Source organism: Olea europaea, chromosome 10 (assembly GCF_002742605.1).
Source record: "Olea europaea var. sylvestris chromosome 10, O_europaea_v1, whole genome shotgun sequence".
Lineage (NCBI taxonomy): Eukaryota > Viridiplantae > Streptophyta > Magnoliopsida > Lamiales > Oleaceae > Olea > Olea europaea.
Window position 1 is genome coordinate 16622323 of NC_036246.1, and position 25087 is coordinate 16647409.

Below are 25087 nucleotides of genomic sequence, written 5' to 3' on the forward strand. Positions count from 1 at the left end.
TTCGAAAATTTCATTCAAATTGTTGAGTCATTTTTAATGTCACATTTCTTGATCACATCCGGTTTGGGTCTACGAGACTAATTCTTGATTGAGTTCAATTTGTTCTTTGAAGCACTTGGATGAAAGTTAGAGGGTAAAAGCCATACTGAGTGATACATGAGTGAAATATCGGTGAAGCAGACGAAAAAAATCATAGAACTAGGATGTCTGACAATGAGAATTTCAATTCAAGCAAAAATGACAACAACATCTACACGTCTGACGATATGATGCGGTGGTTTGAGAGATTGTTAGCAGATATGGGTGATAGGTTGGATAGGATTGATACATCGGTCATCAATCTTGGCAAGGGACAACGAGCTGGAGTACCCAATGCAAGGAGACAGGTTAGACGGGAGCCTAGGATGGAAGTGCATGATGAGTATGAATACGACAGTGAGTTGGATGACAATGCTTAACTGGGATTGAAATAGGGCAAATGTGAAATAAAGGAGCTAGACTTGAAAGGAGAGGTAAGAATAACGCTAACTACGAAATGGATGGGAACATGAGTAATATTAAGATGTCAATTTCACCGTTTAAGGGAAGAAGTGATCCGAAGGCTTATTTAGAGTGGGAAAAAAGTTGGAGCTAATCTTTGAATGCCATAACTATTCGGAGGAGAAAAAGGTGAAGATAGCCATAACTTGGTGGGATCAAGTGGTTATATCACGGCGTAAGAACCAAGAACGACCTATCAATACTTAGGATGAGTTGAAAGCTATTATGAGGAAGCAATTCGTGCCTAGTCACTACTATAGGAATCTCCATCAGAAATTACAAAGTTTGTATCAAGGATCGAGGAGTGTGGAGGACTACCATAAAGAAAAGGAGATATTAATGATTAGGGCAAGTGTGGAAGAGGATCGAAAAGCCACTATGGCTCAGTTTCTGAGTGGGTTGAATAGGGATATTGCTAATACGGTAGAGTTGCAGCATTATGTAGAGTTAGAGGATATGCTATATATGGCCATGAAGGTGGAGAAGCACTTGAAATGAAAAGGGACAGCTAGGTAATCATTGGACTCTTCGGCTTCTAACTCAACTTGGAAACCGAAGTGGAAGACGGGGCTATTTCTAAAGGAAGGACTGAATTGCCAAGGGGAAAAGAAAAAAGTGCTAGCAAGACCGTACCCAAAATGGAGTCACAACTGTCAAGGATTCGAGATATTAAGTCTTTTAGGTGTTTGGGGTCGGGGTACATCGCTTCTCAATGCCCAAACAAAAGGGCGATGGTGTTACGAGGCAATGGAGAGGTGGTGAGTCGAGTGAAAGTGATTATGATGATATGCCGGCGTTGGAGAAGATTAGTGATGGGGAAAAGTGGAGTTTGTTGTTGGAGAGCTGTTGGTCACATTAATAATAATGTATGTAGTATGATTATTGATGGTGGAAGTTGCACGAATGTAGCTAGCACAACTCTTGTAAAGAAATTGGGTTAACTTTATTAAAACACCCTAGACCTTATAGGCTGCAATAGTTACATGAATGTGGAGAAATTAAGGTGAATAGAAGGGTACTAATAAATTTTTCAATCGGTAGTTATCATGATGAAGTAATGTTTGATGTAGTACCTATGCATGCAGGATATCTTTTATTAGGGAGATCATGACAATATGATAGGAAGGTCATTCATGAAGGGTATAAAAATCGCTATAGCTTTGTCAAAGATGGGAGGTCCATTACCCTTGTGCCATTAATAACGACACAAGTGTATGAAGACCAAATCAAACTGAAAAATGAAGAAAAGAGGAGAGTGAGAGAGTAAGAGAAAAAGAGAAAAAGAGAGAATACAATGAGACGATGAGTAAGAGAGAAAAATGTGAGGTGGCAAACAAGAGAAAAAATAGTGAGGTGGCTAGTAGAGAGAAAAAAGAGTAGAGCCACAAGAGCACAAAAAAAAAAAGTCTTCCAAGAGTAGAGAGAAGGCTAGAGCGAACTTTTTTGCAAACGAGAGTGAGCTGAGAAGAGCGGTAATCGAGAAAATAGAGATGATTTTGCTGATCTATAAAGAATCACTCCCCAATCTTGAGGAGTCTAACCCAGTCCCCCTAGTTTGGCTAAATCTTTATTGTAGGAATTTGAAGATGTGTTTTCGGAGGACGTGCAAAGTGGATTGCCATCTATTCAAGGCATTGAGCACCAAATTAACTTCATACCTAGAGCTGTCATTTCAAACTAACCAGCTTATCGAAGTAATCCAGAGGAGACAAATGAGTTTCAGAGGCAAGTGTAGGAACTAATGAACAAGGGCTACACAAGGGAGAGCATGAGTCCATGTGCCTTCCATTGCTAATTGTGCTAAAGAAATTTGGAACCTAGAGAATGTGCGTGGATTGTAGAGCTATAAACAACATAACTGTAAAGTATGGTTTTCCTATCCCTAGGTTAGATGATATGCTAGATGAATTACATGATCTGTGCATATTTAGTAAAATTGATTTTAAGAGTGGTTACCATCAAATTCGAATAAGAGAAGGTGGTTAGTGGAAAACTGCATTTAAAACTAAATATGGTTTGTATGAATGATTATTAATGTCATTTGGATCACGAATGCACCAAGCACTTTCATGCGGTTGATGAATCATGTTTTGCGTGCCTTTTTAGGAAAACTTGTTGTGGTTTACCTTGATGATATATTAGTCTATAACAAGAAAATTGATGAGCATGTGGAATACTTAAGGAGGGTGCTTGTAGTTTTAAGGAAGGAACAACTTTATGCTAATTTCAAGAAATGTACATTTTGCATAGGAAATGTTATCTTCCTAGGATTTGCGGTTAGTGCTAATGGGGCATAAGTAGATGAAGAAAAACTAAAGACTATTAAAAATTGACAAACACCTAAAAGCATAACTGAAATAAGAAGTTTCCACGGCTTGGCTAGTTTTTACAGGCGATTTGTGAAGGAATTTAGCACAATCACTATACCACTCGCTGAGATAGTTTAAAAATGTGTAGGATTTCATTGGGGAGAAGAACAGAAGCGTGCATTTAATACCATTAAGAATAGATTTGTGTAAAGCACATGTTTTAACACTTCCCAACTTTGATAAAATGTTCGAGTTTGAGTGTGATGTATTAAGAATAGGGATTGGAGTAGTTTGATGCAAGATAAGAGGCCTATAGCATATTTCAATGAAAATCTGAATGAGGCTACTCTCAATTACCCTACACATGATAAGGAATTGTACTCACTTGTTCGAGCTTTGGGGACGTGACAGCATTACTTGTGGCCTAAGGAGTTCGTGATACACACTGACCATGAATCGCTGAAGCGCTTGCGAGGTCAAGGGAAACAAAACAAAAGGCATGCAAGGTGGATGGAGTTTATAGAGACATTTTACTACATTATTCGGTACAAACAAAGTAAAGAAAATATAGTGGCAAATGCATTATCTCGGAGGTATGTGCTACTAACTTCACTAAGTTCTAAATTGTTTTGTTTTGAACACATTAAGAACATGTATGAGGATGATCTAGATTTTTCTGATGTTTACAAATCATGTAGTAAAGGGGCTATCAATAAGTTCTTTACGCATGAGGGTTATTTGTTTCGGGAAAATAAATTGTGTGATCCAAATTGTTCAATACGAGAGTTGTTAGTAAGGAAAGCACATAGCGGAGGATTCATGGGACACTTCGGATTTTCTACAACTTTTAATGTCTCTCGTTGATGTAGGTTCAGATTCGATGACGAATCCTTTTACAGAGGAAGGGATGATATAATCCAAAAGCAAAGCCCAACGAAGACTAGCCCAGGACGAGACCCATTGATTTTTAAGGTGGATCGATGACGCGATCGAGGGCAAAGCGGGTAAATCAAGCGATGAGGCTATTAGTTCAATCAACAATTGATGAGATTTTGATCGTGGCGAGAAATGAGGCAAGTTCCATGTACGGTGATAAGTGTGTTTTTTACACACTTATTTAGTTACAAAACACGAATAATTGTTGATCAAAGCGTTTGAATTATGGCTTAATTCTATGTAATTATATTTTGTAGGACTATATTGATGAATGTGATAGAATTCAAGATAAAAGAAAAGAAAAAGGATCAAAAAGGAAGAAATCCAAAGTATGAGAAATAAGTTGCAACATTTCAATAGTTAATTCAGACACAAAATGAATATTAAAGATGTTGCGAATTCAATTGGATGCAATTGAAAGTAAAAGGGTTGAAAATGCAAGAGAAAGGGCTTGAAAGAATAAAAAATTGACTTCGAGGGCTAAAATGCAACATATGGAAGAAATTTTCCTTGAACGATAGCCAAGGCCAATCGTAGCGAAAATTTTCTTGTTTCCTTTTCTGATTAAAACTCTTATGGAAACAAATCTTGAAAGTTTTTTAAAGCCCTAGAGACGTCCAAAAACGAGGAGAACGCATTGGGAGGCAAGAAACCACATCTTGGAGAGGATTTTGAGCGGAATTAACAAAGAATTACACAAAGATCAAGAAGGTTTATCAAGAATTCATAACCCGGTGATGCTTCCTCTTCAATATTTGATGTATTTCGATATTATTTCCATTTTAGGTTAGATTTACATGTACTAGGAGATCGATGTACCATGTGATGAGATCTTTAAATTTCTAATTTTACAATTTGACCTCAAAACAAGTTTTGATTGTTTGAATGATTTTTATGCAATTATTGTTTTTCGCAATTAAGGGCCCGTAATTGTGTGAGTTTGGGTGACTTGTTCTTGCATTCGAGAGAAGTAGAATAAGTTCGACACTATATAAATAATCGTAGGGTCTAATAGAGGATAGAAATATACTGCTATACCCTATGTGAATCTATAAGTGCTTACAAAATTACATGCATTTTTATATATGCACTTGTCATAGAAATATAGGTTGGTAGTATGTAAAAATGGTTCAATGCATCTCGAGAGAGAGTATTGGGTAGATTTGGTAGCATTGATTCGTCAACAACTCAATCGTGTTGTCACATTATAAAATTAGGGTTTAAGGTGATCGTTGCATGAGAAATTGTGATCATAGTACGCTTAATTTACATTGAATACTACAAATTTGCATTTTCAACAGTTGTTTTGCATTCTAGGTTGTTAAAAATCGTGTCTTGCATATTAATCTTATTTCAATCGTAAAAATTGCATAAACTAGGGTTTGCATTCCAATTTAGGATTTTCTTTCTAAAATTAGGGTTTATTTAGGTAAACATTTACATTGAGTAATTTAGTTTCGATTAAGGCTGCGATAAGTAAAATTAAACTACTCAATCTTTATGGGACAATATTCGGACTCTAAAAATTCACTTTATTATTTGTTAACGAACCGTGCACTTGCGGTGATTTTAATCAAAAGAAAATATTTCGTGAACATAGGGATCGAAGGCCAGAAACAATTGGATCAACTCACTACAAGTGGATGAAGTTGGAGCCAAAATCGGTGAATTATACTGTGTGGTCGGTGAATTGTGTGACCACACAGTATAATTCACCATGCGGTCGTATGGTGGCTTTCTGTAAGTCAAGAAGCAGAGTTGAGGTGCTCTATGTGGCCACACAAGGAAAAACCATGCGACCGCGTGGTAGCAAATTTTGACGCTAATTTTTCAATTTTGGAAACTTCTTAGTTACTTTAGAATTTCATTCCAATTGATATTTTTGTAATCTTTAAAATTATATTCCGCCTTAAACACTATTTTTAGGGTTCGTATAAATAGATTTCTTCATATTCATTGTAACAACTTTGACATTATTTTGAGATAAATAAAAAAGAGACAATTTTCTTGCTTTCAATCCTTTTTCTTCTTTAGAGCAAAATTCAAATTTATCAAGAATAATCTTGTGACGTTCAACACCGAGTGCGCATTATGAATTGTGTAATTAAGAGGTCCTTCACATCTTTGTATTGCGAGGTTGCTTGATTCATTGTTCTTGGTTCAAGTCAACAACCCGGGATTAATTTTGGCTTTCTTGGGTTCGACAATCTTTTGTGGGTTTCGTAGTCTCTGCTACTACGCGGGTTCACATCATGAAAGCATAAAGAAATGTACAACTTGCATATGTATCTTACCTAGTTAGATCAAACAAATTTTTGAAATAAATATGAATACGTGTTTCGAACTCCTAAATTTCTCGATTGTGCCAACGTGAATAAGTGCATGATCAGGTTAGATGACTCAAAAATGTATTGAGACCTTCAAAATACTTTCTGGTGGAGAAATATGAAATAGTGTATTGGACTTTTTGTACATAAGTGCATGATCAGCTAACAAGTCAAAGCGAAATATTAGAGCCCATCTAGACTATTAAATACATTGAAAATTCCTAAGTGGAATGGTAACTAGTAGCTATGATTTTGTAATTGGGTTCCTGAAATCAGCAAACGGTCACAATTCTATATGGGTATTTGTGGTCAGGTTAACAAAGTCAGCATATTTTCTTCCAGTAAGAATGAACTTTAGTATGGAACAATTTGCACTTTTGTAAGTTAGAGAAATTGTTAGGTTGCATGGAGTTTTAGTCTCCATCATCTTAGATCGAGAACTAAGATTTACGAGTAATGCTACGTAGCCCTAATGAGGTTGCAACTCCAATCTAGGTGATACTAGATGATAAGTTAAATGAAAGGTGATATTAAATGGATTATTTAATTCTACTTATCAATTAATATCATATCAGCGCTACCTAAACTGGGATTGTAACTCCAATGGGGCTAAATAGCATTACTTAAGATTTACTTCTAGATTTTAGAAAAGCCTACGAGAGGCTATGGGAACGAATCTAAATTTTAGTATTGCTTATCATCCTCAATTAGGCGGACAATCTGCTATGGACATGTGCCTTAGATTTAGGCCGTAGTTGGGAATTACACCTACCTTTGGTAGAGCTTACATACAATAATAGCTTCAAGTATTATTAGCATGGCTCTTTATGAAGCTCTTTTTAACGTGTAGATTCCCAGTTCACTGGGATGAAGTTAGAGAAAATAAGGTTATGGGACAAGAATTTATTGCACGAACCATACAAGTAGTTAATAAAATTAGATGTAGAACAAAGCCAGCTCATGATAGATAGAAAGGCTATGCAGATCATAAAAGAATATCAAAGTTGAAACCTCCATTTTACGTCCTTTTCAAACTTAGAAAAAGATGGAAATATGGCATATCCTTTAGAATTCCCACCTGATTTGGGAGTAGTGTACAACATATTCCATGTTTCGGTGCTGAAAAAGTATGTGCATGATCTTGAGCATGTAGTAAACAATTAGTTGCTGGATGTTCAAAGGGACTGTCTTATGAAAAGGCTCCTACAAAAATACTTGAAAGAAAAATGCATGCTTTGAGGAATAAAGAAGTTGCCTTGGTTAAATTCAATGGAAAAATCATGGTGTTGAAGAGTTGACTTGGAAAAAGGTAGAGGAGATCAGGACCATGTACCTAAGGCTATAAATTGATCGGATATGGATGTATCAGATCCGATATATCCGATCCAACAACAATAATTCATGGATCTGATCCGATAATCCAATAAATATGTGATTCTTAAATCTATATCTGATTTGCTATGTTGTCAAATATTCGATCCGATAATTTGATCAAAATATTTTACACATATTTTGTTTTTATTGCAATATAAGGAAATAACCATAATAACCATAGGTTTGACATACAATACAAATTTCAAAATGAAAAAAATTATGTGAAACAATTTATACGGTAAATATATAAAATATATTATATGATTATAATAAATTGGACCGGGTCACTATATCTATATTTACTTCATTTAGTTAATGGATCATTAGATTCGAATCTTGATCGAATTATTGGATTGAGACTTCAAATTCATCTCCTATTCATTACATTGAATTCGGATAGAATTTCAATCCATTGACAGTCCTACATGTAGCCAAGACTCTTAACCTAGATAAGATAATTTCGAGAACGAAATTATTTTAAGGGAATGAGATTGTAAGACCCAAAATTTTTCCCATTTAAAAAAAAAATAGAGGGCCTATTTTTATTAATCTATCTTTGGCCTATTTAAAAGAATAGAATCGATTAATATCTTGATTTTGTCAATACATTAAAGTCCATAAGGTAGAATGATAGTCCAGTCCATTTATTAATTAATTTTCGTACATGTTAAGTCCAAGTTGTTGAAATTTAAATAAATGTAATATCCTTCTATTATCTTAAAGATGGTTTAGATAATATTTTGATTATCTTTCTTTTCAAAATTCATATTTTCTACTTATTTGAAATTTTAAAGATGTTGAGGTAATGTTTTGACTTTATCTCTTTTAAATTACATTGAAATTTTAAAATGATTGAGATGACGTTTTAATATTTTTATTACAATGAAATTTTAAAGGATTGAGATAATGTTTTGAAATTCTCTCCCCTTTGTTGGCAAGAAATTAGCTTTTCCTATTGTGAATTTCATTGCTCATAAATTGTGGGATAGGTTTAGCCTTAAGGAGGTTCCATTGTCAGATGTTGGGTTCTACGTTTTCAAATTTGATTTTCTCGGTCAAGCTCTTTTGGTTCTTGAAGGAACACCTTGGCATATGGCTAATAGGCCACTTATTCTGAAGCGTTGGAAACCTAATATGACTTTGGCCAAGGAGAATCTACATTGCATTCTTGTTTGTGTGAAGCTTTATAATATTCCTTTTGAGTACTGGACAACGGAGGGATTGAGTCATGTAGCTAATGCAGTGGGACATCGTCTACAGGCAGATACAATCACTCTTACACGTAAACGTCTCGGCTTTGCACGTGTTTGTGTTGAGATTAATGCTTTGGAGGAGTTAGTGGAGGATTTTGATTTCTGTTGTGCTAATGGGGATTGGATAACTATTTGTGCTAAGTTTGAATGGGTCCCCATTAAATGTTCGGAATGTAGGGTATTTGGCCACAATTGCTCTTCTCATACTAAGCCTAATGAGAGTAAGGATAAGCTTGCCAAGGTTAGGATTGCTAAGGATAAGGCTGGTCAGAGTGGTGTAGCTTATGAGAAACCACCTATCGAAGACGAATGGACCCATGTCTCACATTAGAGAAAGTCTACAGGTAGCGTTGATCTTAGTGTTGCTATGCTTATCCAAGAAGATGGCATCCATACTTTGGATGATAATTCTAAGGAGGTCCAAGGAAAGGTTGATTTGCAACCATTGCATAGCGAACTTGATCAGCATCTGGTTGTTGTCAAGGTAGCTCATGGTGAAATTGATAAGTCATCTGATCTTGATTTGCAGCTGGTGGAGTCGAATGTGCCTAATGAGACTTTTGAAACTAGAGAAAGGGAAGTTACTCCAATTTCACTTGCCATTCTAGGTGAAGATGATAGTGATACTTCTATCCCTCAGTCTAACATGTTGGCGACAAAAGTTAAAGATTCACTTTAAAAGAAAAAGAATGGATCAGGGAGTAAGCATAAGAAAGGTAAGAAGCATCGCTCCCCTAGGGGAGGTAGATGGCGTTAGCCATACTGAGGTTGTGATTCCTTTCTTGACTTTAATAATGTTTTTTGGATGCTGGAATGTTGGAGGGTTAAATGAAAGAGTATCTGTCCAACTCCGTTGAATCCAAGGCATGTTACATTGTAATTAATTTTCTATTTAATGTTCTAAATTTCACGATTTTATGTTTTTGAATGGATTTAATTCAATTATGAAATTTCGAATAAATTAAGGTTTAAATTTCCAACTAAATCTTTTTGCATCAAATATAATATATAAAATGATATCAGTAACACCTCCGATTTCAAATCAATGCAATTTGGGGTTTTACAATTCTTAACATTTATTGAGGCTTATGTATATTCTAAACCTATTTCAAACCTCGCGAAAATAAAATAAGTAACTTATTGTCTATATAGTGATCAAGCATTCATATAATCCATAAGGATGGAGTACCAATCAATAACACAAATCAACTAAATAAGTAGTCTTCGAATTTAAACGGTGAAATAAAATATTTGGCATCCCAGCACAAATATATTTAACCTAGCATCTGAATAATGATATTATAACAAAAGCAACAAAAATTTGTCGCTCGAAATATAATTGCAGAAAATAGATGTAAAATCAATTTACACGAAATTAAGCAATAATTCTCTAAAGTCATCTTTTTTCGTTGGAAAATATGAGATACAGATGAAAAAGTGGAGAGTAATATTTTTACAATTTTTTTTTAAATTACAAATTGATCATTTTTCATTATAAAATAGGATAACGACCCAAAAGAATAGAGTGGAATAGGAAATGAGAATAATAATAATGTTGAAAACAGAAAAATATTTGACGTTTTTTGAATAATCAATGACTAATGAATTTCTTTAAGAAGTCTTTGTTCATACGAATTTTAAAAAGTATATATTCTCCCGAAAAACCGTGAAATAATTGAAAAACCCGTACAATAATTGAACACACGGCGGCATTCGGCAAATTCCGTCACGTAACCCAACTTGTAAAGAAACGACGCCCGCTGTAATTTCAACGACCCCAAAAGTCATCAAATTTTCTTATATACCAACCTTAAATTTACTGTATGGAGACGTCTGCGTATTTTCAACTTTGCTAGGACCATGGACGCGGTGGTGGTGAAGGCTGAGAATCCGACCCGAAAGAATTTGGGAAAGGATCGAGTACGGGTCCAGAGGAAAACCCTGGAGGCGGTGCTCGAGCAATGCCAGATGGCCCTCCAGCAGCTCACCTCAGACTGCGATGATGACCTTGCTGGTACCGAGGTCTCCGGCGATAGCTCATCGGCGACGTGCTGTGATACCGAGGCCGCTGAGGTCAGCCTTTGTTTTATTTATTTTTTGTCTAGTTTTTTGGGAACTAATGAACTTGTTTGAATTTCGGTCATTTGCTGTAGTCGAATACCGTGAGTATTCAATTATATTGGACTTGAGAGTAATTTTTCTTTGTTGCTTTTTAGCTATTTGCTTGTCTGAAAGAGTATGCGTTGATTTTTTTTCTCTCCCCTTTGTTGGCAAGAAATTAGCTTTTCCTATTGTGAATTTCATTGCTCATAAATTGTGGGATAGGTTTAGCCTTAAGGAGGTTCCATTGTCAGATGTTGGGTTCTACGTTTTCAAATTTGATTTTCTCGGTCAAGCTCTTTTGGTTCTTGAAGGAACACCTTGGCATATGGCTAATAGGCCACTTATTCTGAAGCGTTGGAAACCTAATATGACTTTGGCCAAGGAGAATCTACATTGCATTCTTGTTTGTGTGAAGCTTTATAATATTCCTTTTGAGTACTGGACAACGGAGGGATTGAGTCATGTAGCTAATGCAGTGGGACATCGTCTACAGGCAGATACAATCACTCTTACACGTAAACGTCTCGGCTTTGCACGTGTTTGTGTTGAGATTAATGCTTTGGAGGAGTTAGTGGAGGATTTTGATTTCCATTGTGCTAATGGGGATTGGATAACTATTCGTGCTAAGTTTGAATGGGTCCCCATTAAATGTTCGGAATGTAGGGTATTTGGCCACAATTGCTTTTCTCATACTAAGCCTAGTGAGAGTAAGGATAAGCTTACCAAGGTTAGGATTGCTAAGGATAAGGCTGGTCAGAGTGGTGTAGCTTATGAGAAACCACCTATCGAAGACGAATGGACCCATGTCTCACATTAGAGAAAGTCTACAGGTAGCGTTGATCTTAGTGTTGCTATGCTTATCCAAGAAGATGGCATCCATACTTTGGATGATAATTCTAAGGAGGTCCAAGGAAAGGTTGATTTGCAACCATTGCATAGCGAACTTGATCAGTAAGGAGGTCCAAGGAAAGGTTGATTTGCAACCATTGCATAGCGAACTTGATCAGCATCTGGTTGTTGTCAAGGTAGCTCATGGTGAAATTGATAAGTCATCTGATCTTGATTTGCAGCTGGTGGAGTCGAATGTGCCTAATGAGACTTTTGAAACTAGAGAAAGGGAAGTTACTCCAATTTCACTTGCCATTCTAGGTGAAGATGATAGTGATACTTCTATCCCTCAGTCTAACATGTTGGCGACAAAAGTTAAAGATTCACTTTAAAAGAAAAAGAATGGATCAGGGAGTAAGCATAAGAAAGGTAAGAAGCATCGCTCCCCTAGGGGAGGTAGATGGCGTTAGCCATACTGAGGTTGTGATTCCTTTCTTGACTTTAATAATGTTTTTTGGATGCTGGAATGTTGGAGGGTTAAATGAAAGAGTATCTGTCCAACTCCGTTGAATCCAAGGCATGTTACATTGTAATTAATTTTCTATTTAATGTTCTAAATTTCACGATTTTATGTTTTTGAATGGATTTAATTCAATTATGAAATTTCGAATAAATTAAGGTTTAAATTTCCAACTAAATCTTTTTGCATCAAATATAATATATAAAATGATATCAGTAACACCTCCGATTTCAAATCAATGCAATTTGGGGTTTTACAATTCTTAACATTTGTTGAGGCTTATGTATATTCTAAACCTATTTCAAACCTCGCGAAAATAAAATAAGTAACTTATTGTCTATATAGTGATCAAGCATTCATATAATCCATAAGGATGGAGTACCAATCAATAACACAAATCAACTAAATAAGTAGTCTTCGAATTTAAACGGTGAAATAAAATATTTGGCATCCCAGCACAAATATATTTAACCTAGCATCTGAATAATGATATTATAACAAAAGCAACAAAAATTTGTCGCTCGAAATATAATTGCAGAAAATAGATGTAAAATCAATTTACACGAAATTAAGCAATAATTCTCTAAAGTCATCTTTTTTCGTTGGAAAATATGAGATACAGATGAAAAAGTGGAGAGTAATATTTTTACAATTTTTTTTTAAATTACAAATTGATCATTTTTCATTATAAAATAGGATAACGACCCAAAAGAATAGAGTGGAATAGGAAATGAGAATAATAATAATGTTGAAAACAGAAAAATATTTGACGTTTTTTGAATAATCAATGACTAATGAATTTCTTTAAGAAGTCTTTGTTCATACGAATTTTAAAAAGTATATATTCTCCCGAAAAACCGTGAAATAATTGAAAAACCCGTACAATAATTGAACACACGGCGGCATTCGGCAAATTCCGTCACGTAACCCAACTTGTAAAGAAACGACGCCCGCTGTAATTTCAACGACCCCAAAAGTCATCAAATTTTCTTATATACCAACCTTAAATTTACTGTATGGAGACGTCTGCGTATTTTCAACTTTGCTAGGACCATGGACGCGGTGGTGGTGAAGGCTGAGAATCCGACCCGAAAGAATTTGGGAAAGGATCGAGTACGGGTCCAGAGGAAAACCCTGGAGGCGGTGCTCGAGCAATGCCAGATGGCCCTCCAGCAGCTCACCTCAGACTGCGATGATGACCTTGCTGGTACCGAGGTCTCCGGCGATAGCTCATCGGCGACGTGCTGTGATACCGAGGCCGCTGAGGTCAGCCTTTGTTTTATTTATTTTTTGTCTAGTTTTTTGGGAACTAATGAACTTGTTTGAATTTCGGTCATTTGCTGTAGTCGAATACCGTGAGTATTCAATTATATTGGACTTGAGAGTAATTTTTCTTTGTTGCTTTTTAGCTATTTGCTTGTCTGAAAGAGTATGCGTTGATTTTTTTGAAGCAGGTGACCAGGAAAATTAGTTTGCCCCAATTTCAAGAATGGCTTAATAGTCCTGTAGCCATGATTAAAAATTTCCTTGCCAAGCTACATGAAACAGATTTCCGGAAGTCCATACTTTTAACTGGAAATTAATGGTATCAAATAAATGTTCTTTGGTATGAGGGGAAACAAACATGCTGTGTTTTTGCTAGTGGGTTCGTTTGTTGGTGAATGGAAACTTGGTCCTCAACCTTATAATTTATTAATTCTGTTCCAAGGTAGATGGAATACGGATGGATTGGAAGAGAACACAGTACTAATAGTTGTGAATAGTTGGGTAGCAAGTGTAGAGTATAGGGTTTACGAATCGAGTATTATAGAGATTGATGAGATTTAGCATCCAATTCCTGGTATGCTAAGTCCATAATGAAAAAAAATGGAAAATAAAGAGCACATACTTTTTGTTTTCTTTTCATTTTTAGAAAATGGATAATCTCCCAACTTACTAAATGATTGCATTTCTTTTGTGTATTCAGTTTTCCGATCTCCTGAAATCAAGAATTGAATGTGATGATTTCCTTGAGAAACTAGAGAATGCCCAGACATTGCTTCCACACACCATGGCAGGTACGGATTCACGGACTGCTAGTGGGATCAAACACTAATGTGCTACTTTTTATAAGTCGATAATTCTCTCAAAACTTATAGAATTGAGATATATCTGGGAACTTTCTCAGTTATCAATATTGTTTTTTTCTTTTTCTTTTTTCAAGTTGAGTTATAAATTTGAATATCTTATATGATGAAGATATAATATCAAATATGATTTTGGCTTTAATTTAAAAGTATTCTTCCTTTGGAAAAGCTACGAGGTTAGAAGTAGTAATTATTTCTGCAATGCTCCATAATGCAGAGGAAATTAGTTCCTGGGACGTGATAAGTGAAAATGATCTTTGGGAAGGTGGAAATGTTGAGGTGGACAGAGAAGAATATGTTTTAGTTAGGCAAGAAGATATATTGGAGGGTATAGCATCCTTCATGGCTGGATATCTGCTGTCCCTTAAACAAGCTAAGGTGAGACTGTTTCTCCTTGTTGCTTGTCTTAGAATCAATTCGTCATGATATTTCCATGATTCAATTGTGCAAGAATCAATTCTTCATGATATTTTCATAATTCAATTGCGACAATTACATCGAAATCTTGTTTTGAGTTTTAGTAGGTTTCATGTCCAGTATTCAAATAAATGCTAGTGTGAGACTGTTGAAATCAGTGAACTTGGATTTCGTTTTTATACTATTTAGAGAATATACAAAATAAATTGAAAAAAAGAGAAAAGGGGGGGGGGGGGGGGGGGGGGGGGCTATAGAAGCCAACTTTTATTCAATCAAATTCATCAATCCCAAATGGAATGTAAAAATACTGAAAATACTAATGATTGAGATACGGGCTATACCTGTAAAATAAAGTACTACTCTTTCTATTCCACAGTTAATTGGTATGACATTTAAGAACTGAAATTGAAGAGTATTTTAGGGATGGGGAGAAAATTAGTAATTGAAAATTTGCGAACAATGCTTAGTTGTATTTTGAATTGAAGTGTGATGCAAACACCGAAATGGAGTGTTTGAATAGTTCATTTTTTTCATGAATTAGAATGGGGACATTTTTGTTGTCAATAAGATAGTTGCTTGAATTTGAGACGAGTGCTTGAAAGGATGATTTGGTAACATTTATAACTGAATGAGTAAATTGAGCTTCCAAAAAATAGTATCTGTTGCATCACCTAATTTTCTCAGTAAGTGTGCTCGATAGAATCTTTGCAAGAAAATTTTGGTTCAATTCTTTTTTCTATAACTATTTTCTTTGAATTCTTTTTTGTTATATAATCTGAGATTCATAAATGTAGCTTTCGTTTCTGCTCAGCTATTACCTCTGCTGCAAAGATATTGGTTTGCTCACGCATTAATAATTCCGGATCTTATTTGTACTTGTGCTTGCAAATTCAATAAAAGCAGTTTGTGAATCGAATACAATTTTCTCAGCTATCGGCTAATCTATACTTTCAGAGTGTAGAGTGGCCTTATTTCTTGGATGTGTGACTCAGATTATACATTTTTTCAGATATGGTTAAGAATGAGATGGGACTATGTTTACTTACTGTCATCTAATTTTTTTCATATCTTATGTGATAAGCAAACTAATGATATACAAATAATGGAAAAAAGGTAATTACTTGTTTAAATATTTAAGTAAAATTCTTTACATTTCTTTTTTCATTTGGCCCTGAAATGTAATTTTTCTTATATTTTGCAGGATATCACTCCAAATCAGCTTCAGGAAGGTGAGTTAAATTGTTTTTCCTCTTTTTCCGTTACATTCGAACAACTTGTACACAAAATTTGGAGATCAAATAAAAAATTAATATGATTTCTCTCTGAACTAGCTGTATCGTCGTTTGTTCTTTTCAACAGATGGGTGTATAACATTATGTATATTTTTTTCAGCTCTGAGCAAGACATTCTCCGTAAAAAAGAAGGGAAAGCTTCGGAAGGCATGGGAAGGAAGCAAAGTTGTTTATAATGTAGCATCCTGGGGAGCTACTGCTATTGGGTGAGCTTTCTTAAATAGCATGTGCTTCTCTTGTTTATTCCTTTTGGTGGGTGGTTATAATATCATGTTGAATTCTACCATAATGATTGGTGGTGCGTGTTGACGTTTTAGGGAACCAAATTTTCTCCTATTATTAGAGTGATCATACCATATCACGCTATTGGGTAGAACTTGTTTAGCCAAGTAGTTGAAAAGCTGTGTCGTCTAAAAGCATCAGAAATGGTAGTTACTATGATCCTATGAAGAAATAAAGAAAGAAATGACAGTAGATAGAAGTTGGTTAACGAAGCATGTGAATGCACATGGCTTTAGCTTAGTTTTGATTTTGGCTTATATTTTCTACATAATTTTGCCTTTTTGGCCGATAAATTCTTCAAGCTATCTCTTGGAGTAATTATTTAATGGCTTTGTTGTTTAGCTTCTGGACATGTGAAAAATCATGGAAGCACATTACAGTAATTTGTTCTATATCTGTAGCATTCCTAGTGCTTCCTTCTGGACTTCAGAATCATGGTTTCTGCTAGGTCATAATATATGATGGACATCATGTTGCATCTGAACTTTCTCAGATGTGTTTCACACAGATGCTAAAATATAATGAGAATGTAATATCAAATTAAATGAAATGCTGAAATGAGTCAAACAACCATTTGTAAAGAAACTTTTGTCAATACATTCAATGAGGGTTTCTTGAAGCTTCTATGGAGTCCAAATTGTAGTATGTCAGAGTACGATGTAGCATCGTCTATGACTGTGTAACGAATTTGTCCCAAGAGTCTACTACCATCAATTATTAAGGTGGAGTTCTTACTGATTCTATTGTTGAACCTTCATCAAGTGGGCTATCTTAAATAAGTAGCATGTGTTTCTCCAGTTGGTTCTTATTTGAGTTCTATCATGCAGAATTTTTTGGTACTGATTTGATGGGGTGTGTTGAGGTTTTACGAAGCCAAATTTTCTCCTACTACTAGTGATTACACTGTAGGTCGAATTGATCTGTAGTAGTTGAAAGGTTGTATTTTCATTTTCAAAATGCAGCTGAAATGATAAAATCATAAGAAAAAGAAAGAAAGAAAGCTAAATAGAAGCTTGTTTTATGAAGCACTTGAACATTCATCACTAAACTACTGGTGCCACTAGTTTTAATTCTTGAGCTTAATTACTCGATATAAGCCTGAAATATTGCCTCTTTGATACTCAGAAATGCATAAAGCAATATCTGGGGGAATTATTCATTAAATTTGATGTTTTTGCCTTGGAATTAAGAAACATGGAGTGCTTTACAATAATTTCGTCTTTATCAGTAGCATATCTAGTCATGGTAGAGGGAGGTCCAGTGTAGACTGTGTCCCCAACTGGATTTTGGAAACTTTTTGTCGTTAAAACAAATTAAATAAAAGACAGTACAAAATAACCAATAGAAAAATTCAGCACAAAGTCTCTCTCTCTTCTCTCTCTCTGCAAAGAGTATAGGAAGAGTGAGGTTGCGGTGATATATACATAGGTTGTATGTCTATGGTAGGGCAGAGAGGGCAACTGACATAGATTCTGAAAGAGTCATATCTCAATAGTTAGCTATTAAAGTTCGAGAGTTCAAGTTTGTATAAATTACACATCAAATGCTCATACTTACGATGTGGGATTCAAATCTCATACCTTGCAATAGGAACCATGATAATCTACCACGTTCCATGATTTTGGTGCCCACGAAGTGGCTTTGCACTAGCACGTGACTAGTCTTGGACGAATGTTGCTATGCCGGCATTATCATCTACAGCATTGTAACCGGGAGACGTGGTGCTTGCTCTGATACCATAGATATATATTTTGGAAGATCCATAACTCCTATTGCTATGTATGGGACTTGAATCCTACATTGAAACTATGGGCTTTCAGTGTGTGGTTTATATAAATTTGGGCTCTCCAATTTCAATAGCTAATTTTTGAGGTATGAGTCTCCCAAAATTTAAATTAACTGCGCAAGAGTTGATTAGTGAGGAGATAGGTGGTCACTTTTAGATCCACCAATATATTTTCTTTTTAATACCAATATACCAATAGGTTTACATATACATGATTACATAATGTGAACATATATAAAATTTCATTTTTGTGCTTAAATTTTAAAATAAATAAATTTTCTAGAGTTAGTGGACGAAGAACAGCAAAGTATGAAAATCCTAGAGAACTTAACATTTTTACTATTATTATGTTATTACATTTTGGGGAAAAAAGGGACAATTCTTTAGTTAAGACTTCCCGCCCCCACAGGATCCAATTCCTGGCTCCGTGCCTCCTTTTGAAGCACATTATTTATTATAATTTCTTCTAGGTGATAAATTATGATGGACAATAAATTGCATTTGAACATTCTCTGATATATTTCTTGCAGATGCTAATATATAATGAGAATGTAAAATCAAATTGAATGAAATGCTGATTTTTGATGGAGTTTATGAAATATTCTAGTATAAACCATCTCAATTTGGTATTTCTCCTGAAACTTCTAGTTACTATCCATTCAAACCATGGTTTCTTTGCATGATTTATGACATTTTTGATATGCTAGTGTGTACACTACTGAACATGTTAGGAAAGGAAAAGATATCCAAATCTTGTCGATTGTTCTTTGCAATATAGTGTAGAGTATATTACCATCTACTACAAGGTTCCATTCTCACTGATTATTGTTGTGCATGGGGCAGGATTTACCAAAACCCAGCCATTTTAAGGGCTGCCTCTGCGGCATTCTGGACTTCCTGTCAAGTTATATCAAAGCTTTTCTGATGCAACTTAAGATGGATGAATGCTTGAACGTTGAACCTGTGGTCGTCCTTGCTGCAGAACTGGTCTTGGCATGTCTAAAACTTGTGTGACGTGGTTTATTTGTTTTTCTTAAAACATCAAATTCATAGTCCTGTAAATATTTCACATCATTGAGCTTTTGCATCTACTCTTTTGACGCACTTATTATGTACTAACTGTTAAGATACATATATACAAGTCTTATCATAATGGATGTACGATTCATTTTATTATTTGGAATCAGAGTTTCTTGTTTTATCTACATGTTCCTTTAATTTGTGGCAACATGTTTCTCAATTTTACATGGATGATTTATTTTCTGAAAACCCCATGAACACCACACTTGTTGGTACAGGTGAGATACAGGTGGTGGCGTGGATGGTTCATTTTTGAAAAAAAATTTTTATTAAGACAAACATTTTTTCCAATTTTCCTCCCCAAAGTGCAAGTTTTCCAATTTTTATGGCCAATGGCTCCGCCCCTGATTTCAACGTACAGTGAAAGTGAAAATGAATTTCTGTGTGTATTCTGTCCATTGACATCAAGGAAGTATGTTATAGCACAATGAATCATTTAGATCCTGAGTATATATACTATAAATACCTATTTACATTCCAATGTAAATGTAGACAAATCAAGAAACAAATATGTTACTCCCTCCGTCTCAAATATATAGGTTGAGTTTCATTTTTCTCATCCCAAATATACAGGCCTATTTCTAATTTAGAATATTTTGTTTTGTTCCTTTACCAATATACCCTTATTCAATTTTCCCCATTTAATATGCTAATTTCTTGATATCATCCAAATACACACATTTCTCACTTCTTGGAAACATAAAACAACTCTATTTCTTCTTCTTCAAATTAAATCATTCAAATTATTTACTAATTCCAACAATAATTTACTACTATATGCTGAAAATTAAATAGGGGTAAATTAGAAAAAAATTTGGCAAAAATTAATTTTTCAATAACATTAAAGAAGATTTCTTAATCCGTGTGAAAAACGAAACAAGCTTATATAATTGGGACATCGGGAGTACTGACCACATCTGAAGCTTTCAATAGGCCAAGTGGAAGCGTCGTGTAGACATACGTGGCATTTGTTCAAGAATAAAGAAAGAAATATTGACCAAGGTCTTACTACTTAAGTGCTTTCGTCATTTAGCTAAAGTGTTTTTCTCCCTTCTGTCGAAAACCTTCACACCCGAGGTTCGCGGCTCTTTAGAGTAGGTTTGATAAGTGTATCTTTAGGAATGATTGATGTGATGTTCTCATTAAGTAGATATCGGGAATGTCAGTCTAGGAGTGTAGGGCGGCTAACCACTTACCAAATGTGTTTGTCAATGTAATTAATGTAAACCAGGATGATGTGACACCCAGGTCTAGCGGATGAGGCCACGTGGATTTGATCCAACATCGGCCTGATCACAATAAGCTGTCTTTGCAACATTTGGATGGGATGGATTTTCATACATAAAAATGGGGTATTGTGTTTTCCTCTCTATGAATATTTGCTCTTTCTATATTCTCTTTTCTAAATGCACCTTCAATCATACACATTTCGTTTATATTCTCGAGTATATTTAGCTAGTAACTGAGTTTTCAACTGAGCTTCCGATCACAATCTTGTGGAACCTGTCCACGTGCACGTTATTTAGGAGTGACATTTGTTGGCACATTTTGGAGGTCAACAAAATCAGTGGCAATTGATGATCGTCCAAAGAAAGATATCCCAGAAGCTATGAAACTGATGAAATTCGATATTCCTTAGCACTCTTCCTTAAGTTTGGAATGTGTGTTGATAATTCCTAACTTGCTTAAAAGAGTTGAGAATTGTGAAGAACTTGTAAAAATGTCTGCTAGTTAATCTAATGTGCGTAAATGAGTTATCTTGATCATTCATTCTTGGACTTTTTCTCATACGAGGTGACAATCAATTTCTATATGCTTTGTTTGTTCATGGTAGACTGGGTTTGAGGCAATAATGGAGCCCTTCCTGGTTGTCACAATGTAGATTGATAGGATGTGAATATTCGATACCCAAGTCTGGTAAAATTGTTCTCAACTAGTTAAGTACACATCATGTTGCAGCCATAGATCGATACTTAGCTTGTAATATTATTGTCTGCTTCTTATTTTTTCGAGAAATTTATGAACGGCAAGAAGTATGCAATACCCAGCAGCTGACCATCGAGTGTCAAGACACCCAGCCCAATATACATCACAAAATGCATTCAGTTGGGTTGAACTTTTTGTGAGAAGAAAATTCCTTGTCCTGGTATACGCTTCACATATTGTAAGACACGATGAGCTACTTCTAAATGCGATACTCGTGGCTTGTCCTTAAATTGACTTAAAACACGTACTGAATATGCCAAGTCGAGCTGTTTGATATTCGAATTAATTAATTGACCAACAAGTCTTTAGTAGGAAGATGGATCTCAAATGTAGTCTCCTTCAAACTTACTGAGAGATAAGTTGTATATATTTTCTTGCATGGGAAAAAAAGTCGATTTTGCACCAAGATATCCACCCCCTTCAAGAATTTCGAGAGCATATTGTCATTGTGAAACGACAATGCCTTTGTTGAATCGTGCAAACTCTATACCTAGAAAATACTTCAAATGTCCTAGATCCTTCATTTTGAATAGATTCTTCAAGAATGACTTAGTATCTTCAACATCTTGTAGATTGTTTCCTACTATTATGACATCATCTACATAAATGAGAATAGTAATGAACTTACCATTCTAGGATTAGACGAATAATGAATAATCAGCTTTGGATAGCTTTGGATGGCTTATATTAGCTTGCTTAAGAGTAGTACAAAGTTAATTAAACTATTGACACGAAGCTTGCTTGAGGCCACACGACAATTTATAGAGTTTGCAAACTCGTGTCTCCCGAAACCAGGAGGTAATGAAATGTAAACATCTTCATCAAGATCACCATGTAAGAAGGCATTATTGACATCAAGTTGGTAAAGATGCCACTTTCGAGTGGAAGCCACTACAAGAAGAAGACGAACTGTCACAAGTTTTGCAACAGGGACAAAGCTCTTTTGATAGTCTAGGCTTTCAACTTGGTTATATCATTTTGCAACTAATATGGCTTTATAACGTTACGTTGAGCTGTTGGAGTGGAGTTTGATATTGTATACCCATTTGCAACCTATTAGCTTTTTCCTAGGAGGTAATGTGATGCCGACATCCAGTTATTTTATTTGGACTATTAGTTAAGTTTTTTTTTTAGTTGGACTATTATTTATGGACTAAAGACATCAAACACGAAGGATAGGACACAAGCCGACCTGGGATCCACACGTTAGCAACTCAGACAACTAGACAACAGGGAGTCCTTGTTCTCTATTTATTGTTGGTTTATACTACGTTCATTTTAAAGTGTATCATTTAATTCTTTGTGTTGTTGTTACCTTTATAATTTTAGCCTCAAACCCCACTCGATTAGAATCATTGAATGAATTGACTTCCCATTGTTCCCCACTTATCTCACTTGATTGGAGAATTTGATTCATCATTTGTACCATTACTTTTTATTCCCATCAACATTTTTAGCTTGCCACATTTGGATTTAGGTAACCCCAAAATTTAATTAAAAAAATTCAGATTGCTAGTTTTGGAGGCACTCGTTGTTTATTGATCTTTCTACTGCACTTCATTTAGCTAGTGTTGCTTCGTATGCAATTGCGTAACGATCAATCTATCCCCTCTAGTTCCAATACCTTGGCCATGGATCCATCCCAATTTGACGCTTTCACCAGACAATTCGCATAACTTACCACTAGCCAACAACAATTACAAACTCAATTAGCGGCTATCCAAATTGAGGTGGTTACTGCTCGTGAAGAAAATAAAGTCCTGACCCTGGAGCAAACCCCATATGCCACTGAAACTGAAAACTTTGAAGCATCCATTAATAGGCCTTATCGTCGTCCACAAAGTGGTTAATACCATGTTAGACATGATCGTAAAGATGGGAATCAAGCTCGTGAACGAGAGCTGGAACATCACCATCACGATACTTACCCTCCCCCTCGCAACGAGGAGCATTTCTTTAGAAGCATTAAGTTGGATGCCCCTACTTTTGATGGTTGCCTAGACCTCAGCATATTTACTCAATGGGTTAGATATATGGATAGTTTCTTCGCCTGGTATGGGATCTCGATAGATCAAAGGGTTTAATTTGCCAATCTAAAATTAACTGGCACTGCTCAACTCTTTTGGAGAAGTGTTGAAGATCTCCTTAAGAGACGTCGTGCTCCCCTTGTTAGGAGATGGGATGAAATGAAGCACCGCCTTCAAGATAAGTACTTGCTCCAATCTTACAGAGGTAATATGTTGGATCAATAGAATGCTTTTACATAAGGTAATCGACCTGTGACCAAGTACGTCACTCAGTTTGATGAGTTCCGAATGAGATGTTAGGTCGTTGAGGATGAAGTCATGACCTTGAGTAGATTTAGGTAAGGTTTAAGGGATGATTTTAGGCGTCAGCTTGTCCTTCAGTGTTTCACCAATCTTGACCATGCCTACTCTTTCATTCAAGATTACAAGTTAGTGACTAGGACATCGTATAGAACACTTTGTGACACACACACTTCTGCGTACATTCCTTCCACAGTCTACTCTAGGGCCTCTTCCTTCATATGCTTTCCCTGTATTGAAAAGTAAAGGTAAAGGTCCTGATGTTTCAAGGGCGTCCTCCCACTTGCAATGCTTTAACTGTAGGGTTTTGGTCATGTTTCTTTTAAATTTCCAAACCGAGCCCTAGTTATGGAAGAACGTGAGGGTATAGTGGACGAATCGTTAGAGGGCCATGTTTATGAACCTAAGCTTGAAGAGTCTGATCTCTTGGATGATAATGAAGTTACCTTCTTAGGTTATCTTGACCATGCCTACTCTTTCATTCAAGATTACAAGTTAGTGACTAGGACATCGTATAGAACACTTTGTGACACACACACTTCTGCGTACATTCCTTCCACAGTCTACTCTAGGGCCTCTTCCTTCATATGCTTTCCCTGTATTGAAAAGTAAAGGTAAAGGTCCTGATGTTTCAAGGGCGTCCTCCCACTTGCAATGCTTTAACTGTAGGGTTTTGGTCATGTTTCTTTTAAATTTCCAAACCGAGCCCTAGTTATGGAAGAACGTGAGGGTATAGTGGACGAATCGTTAGAGGGCCATGTTTATGAACCTAAGCTTGAAGAGTCTGATCTCTTGGATGATAATGAAGTTACCTTCTTAGGTTGTATTCGGACCCTTCCCCTTCCAACACGCCTAGAGTTAGTGTCGTATGTTGTACCCTTAGCCAACCCAAGGACGCCGATAATTGACGTTGTCATGCCATCTTCCATACTTATATCGAGATCAATAATAAGGGTTGTAAAGCTATTATGGATAGTAGTAGTTGATTTAATGCGGTTTTGATGGCTACTGTATCCCATCTTAGGTTGAAACCAATTCCTCATCCTCAGCCGTATAGCGTCTCTAGGGTTGATACTTCTTCTATAGCTTTCAAAGAGCGTTGTTTAGTTCCTATATAGTTCCTCGAGTATAAAGATCATATATGATGTGACATCATTTTGATAGATGTTGGGCACATCATTCTAGGGCGACCTTAGTTGTTCAATCTAGACGTAACCATCTATGGTTGATCCAATTCTTGTTCCTTCATGTTTAATGGAAAGAAAATTCATCTTAACCCACTAGCCCCAAAGTTTGTTGGCTCATAAGAAACAAAGAAAAGTATGGAATGAAATGGGTTACATATCATTAGCCCCACGGAGTTTGAGCGTACACTTGTTGGTGATTTAGTTGTGTTGGTTGTGGTCGTTTTGGACATCCCATGGAACTCTACGATAGAGAGCCCTCCTAAAGTTCAATCGTTCTTTCAGGATGTCTTTCCGAGGACCCACCTGACTAATTACCTCATTTATGGGACATTTAACATGCCATATATTTTGTTCCTAGGGTGTTCCTTTCAAATTTGCCTCATTATAAGGTGAATCCTATTGAACACGCTAAAC

At 35.8% G+C, this 25087-nt stretch overlaps 1 protein-coding gene across 2 annotated transcripts; it reads left to right on the forward strand.

Moving 5' to 3' along the window:
• Positions 1 to 10424: 10424 nt before the first annotated feature.
• Positions 10425 to 19271, forward strand: LOC111401386. Of its 2 annotated transcripts, none has more exons than XM_023029097.1 (6): positions 10425 to 10812; positions 14157 to 14247; positions 14534 to 14694; positions 15935 to 15962; positions 16126 to 16231; positions 18937 to 19271. In XM_023029097.1, exons 1-6 carry the CDS (start codon positions 10600 to 10602, stop codon positions 19016 to 19018), a joined length of 681 nt encoding a protein of 226 aa, XP_022884865.1. In that variant the 5' UTR covers positions 10425 to 10599; the 3' UTR covers positions 19019 to 19271. The 2 variants fall into 2 exon arrangements, with proteins under 2 accessions (XP_022884865.1, XP_022884863.1); XM_023029095.1 differs by lacking the exon at positions 10425 to 10812 and adding an exon at positions 13072 to 13456.
• Positions 19272 to 25087: the final 5816 nt, after the last annotated feature.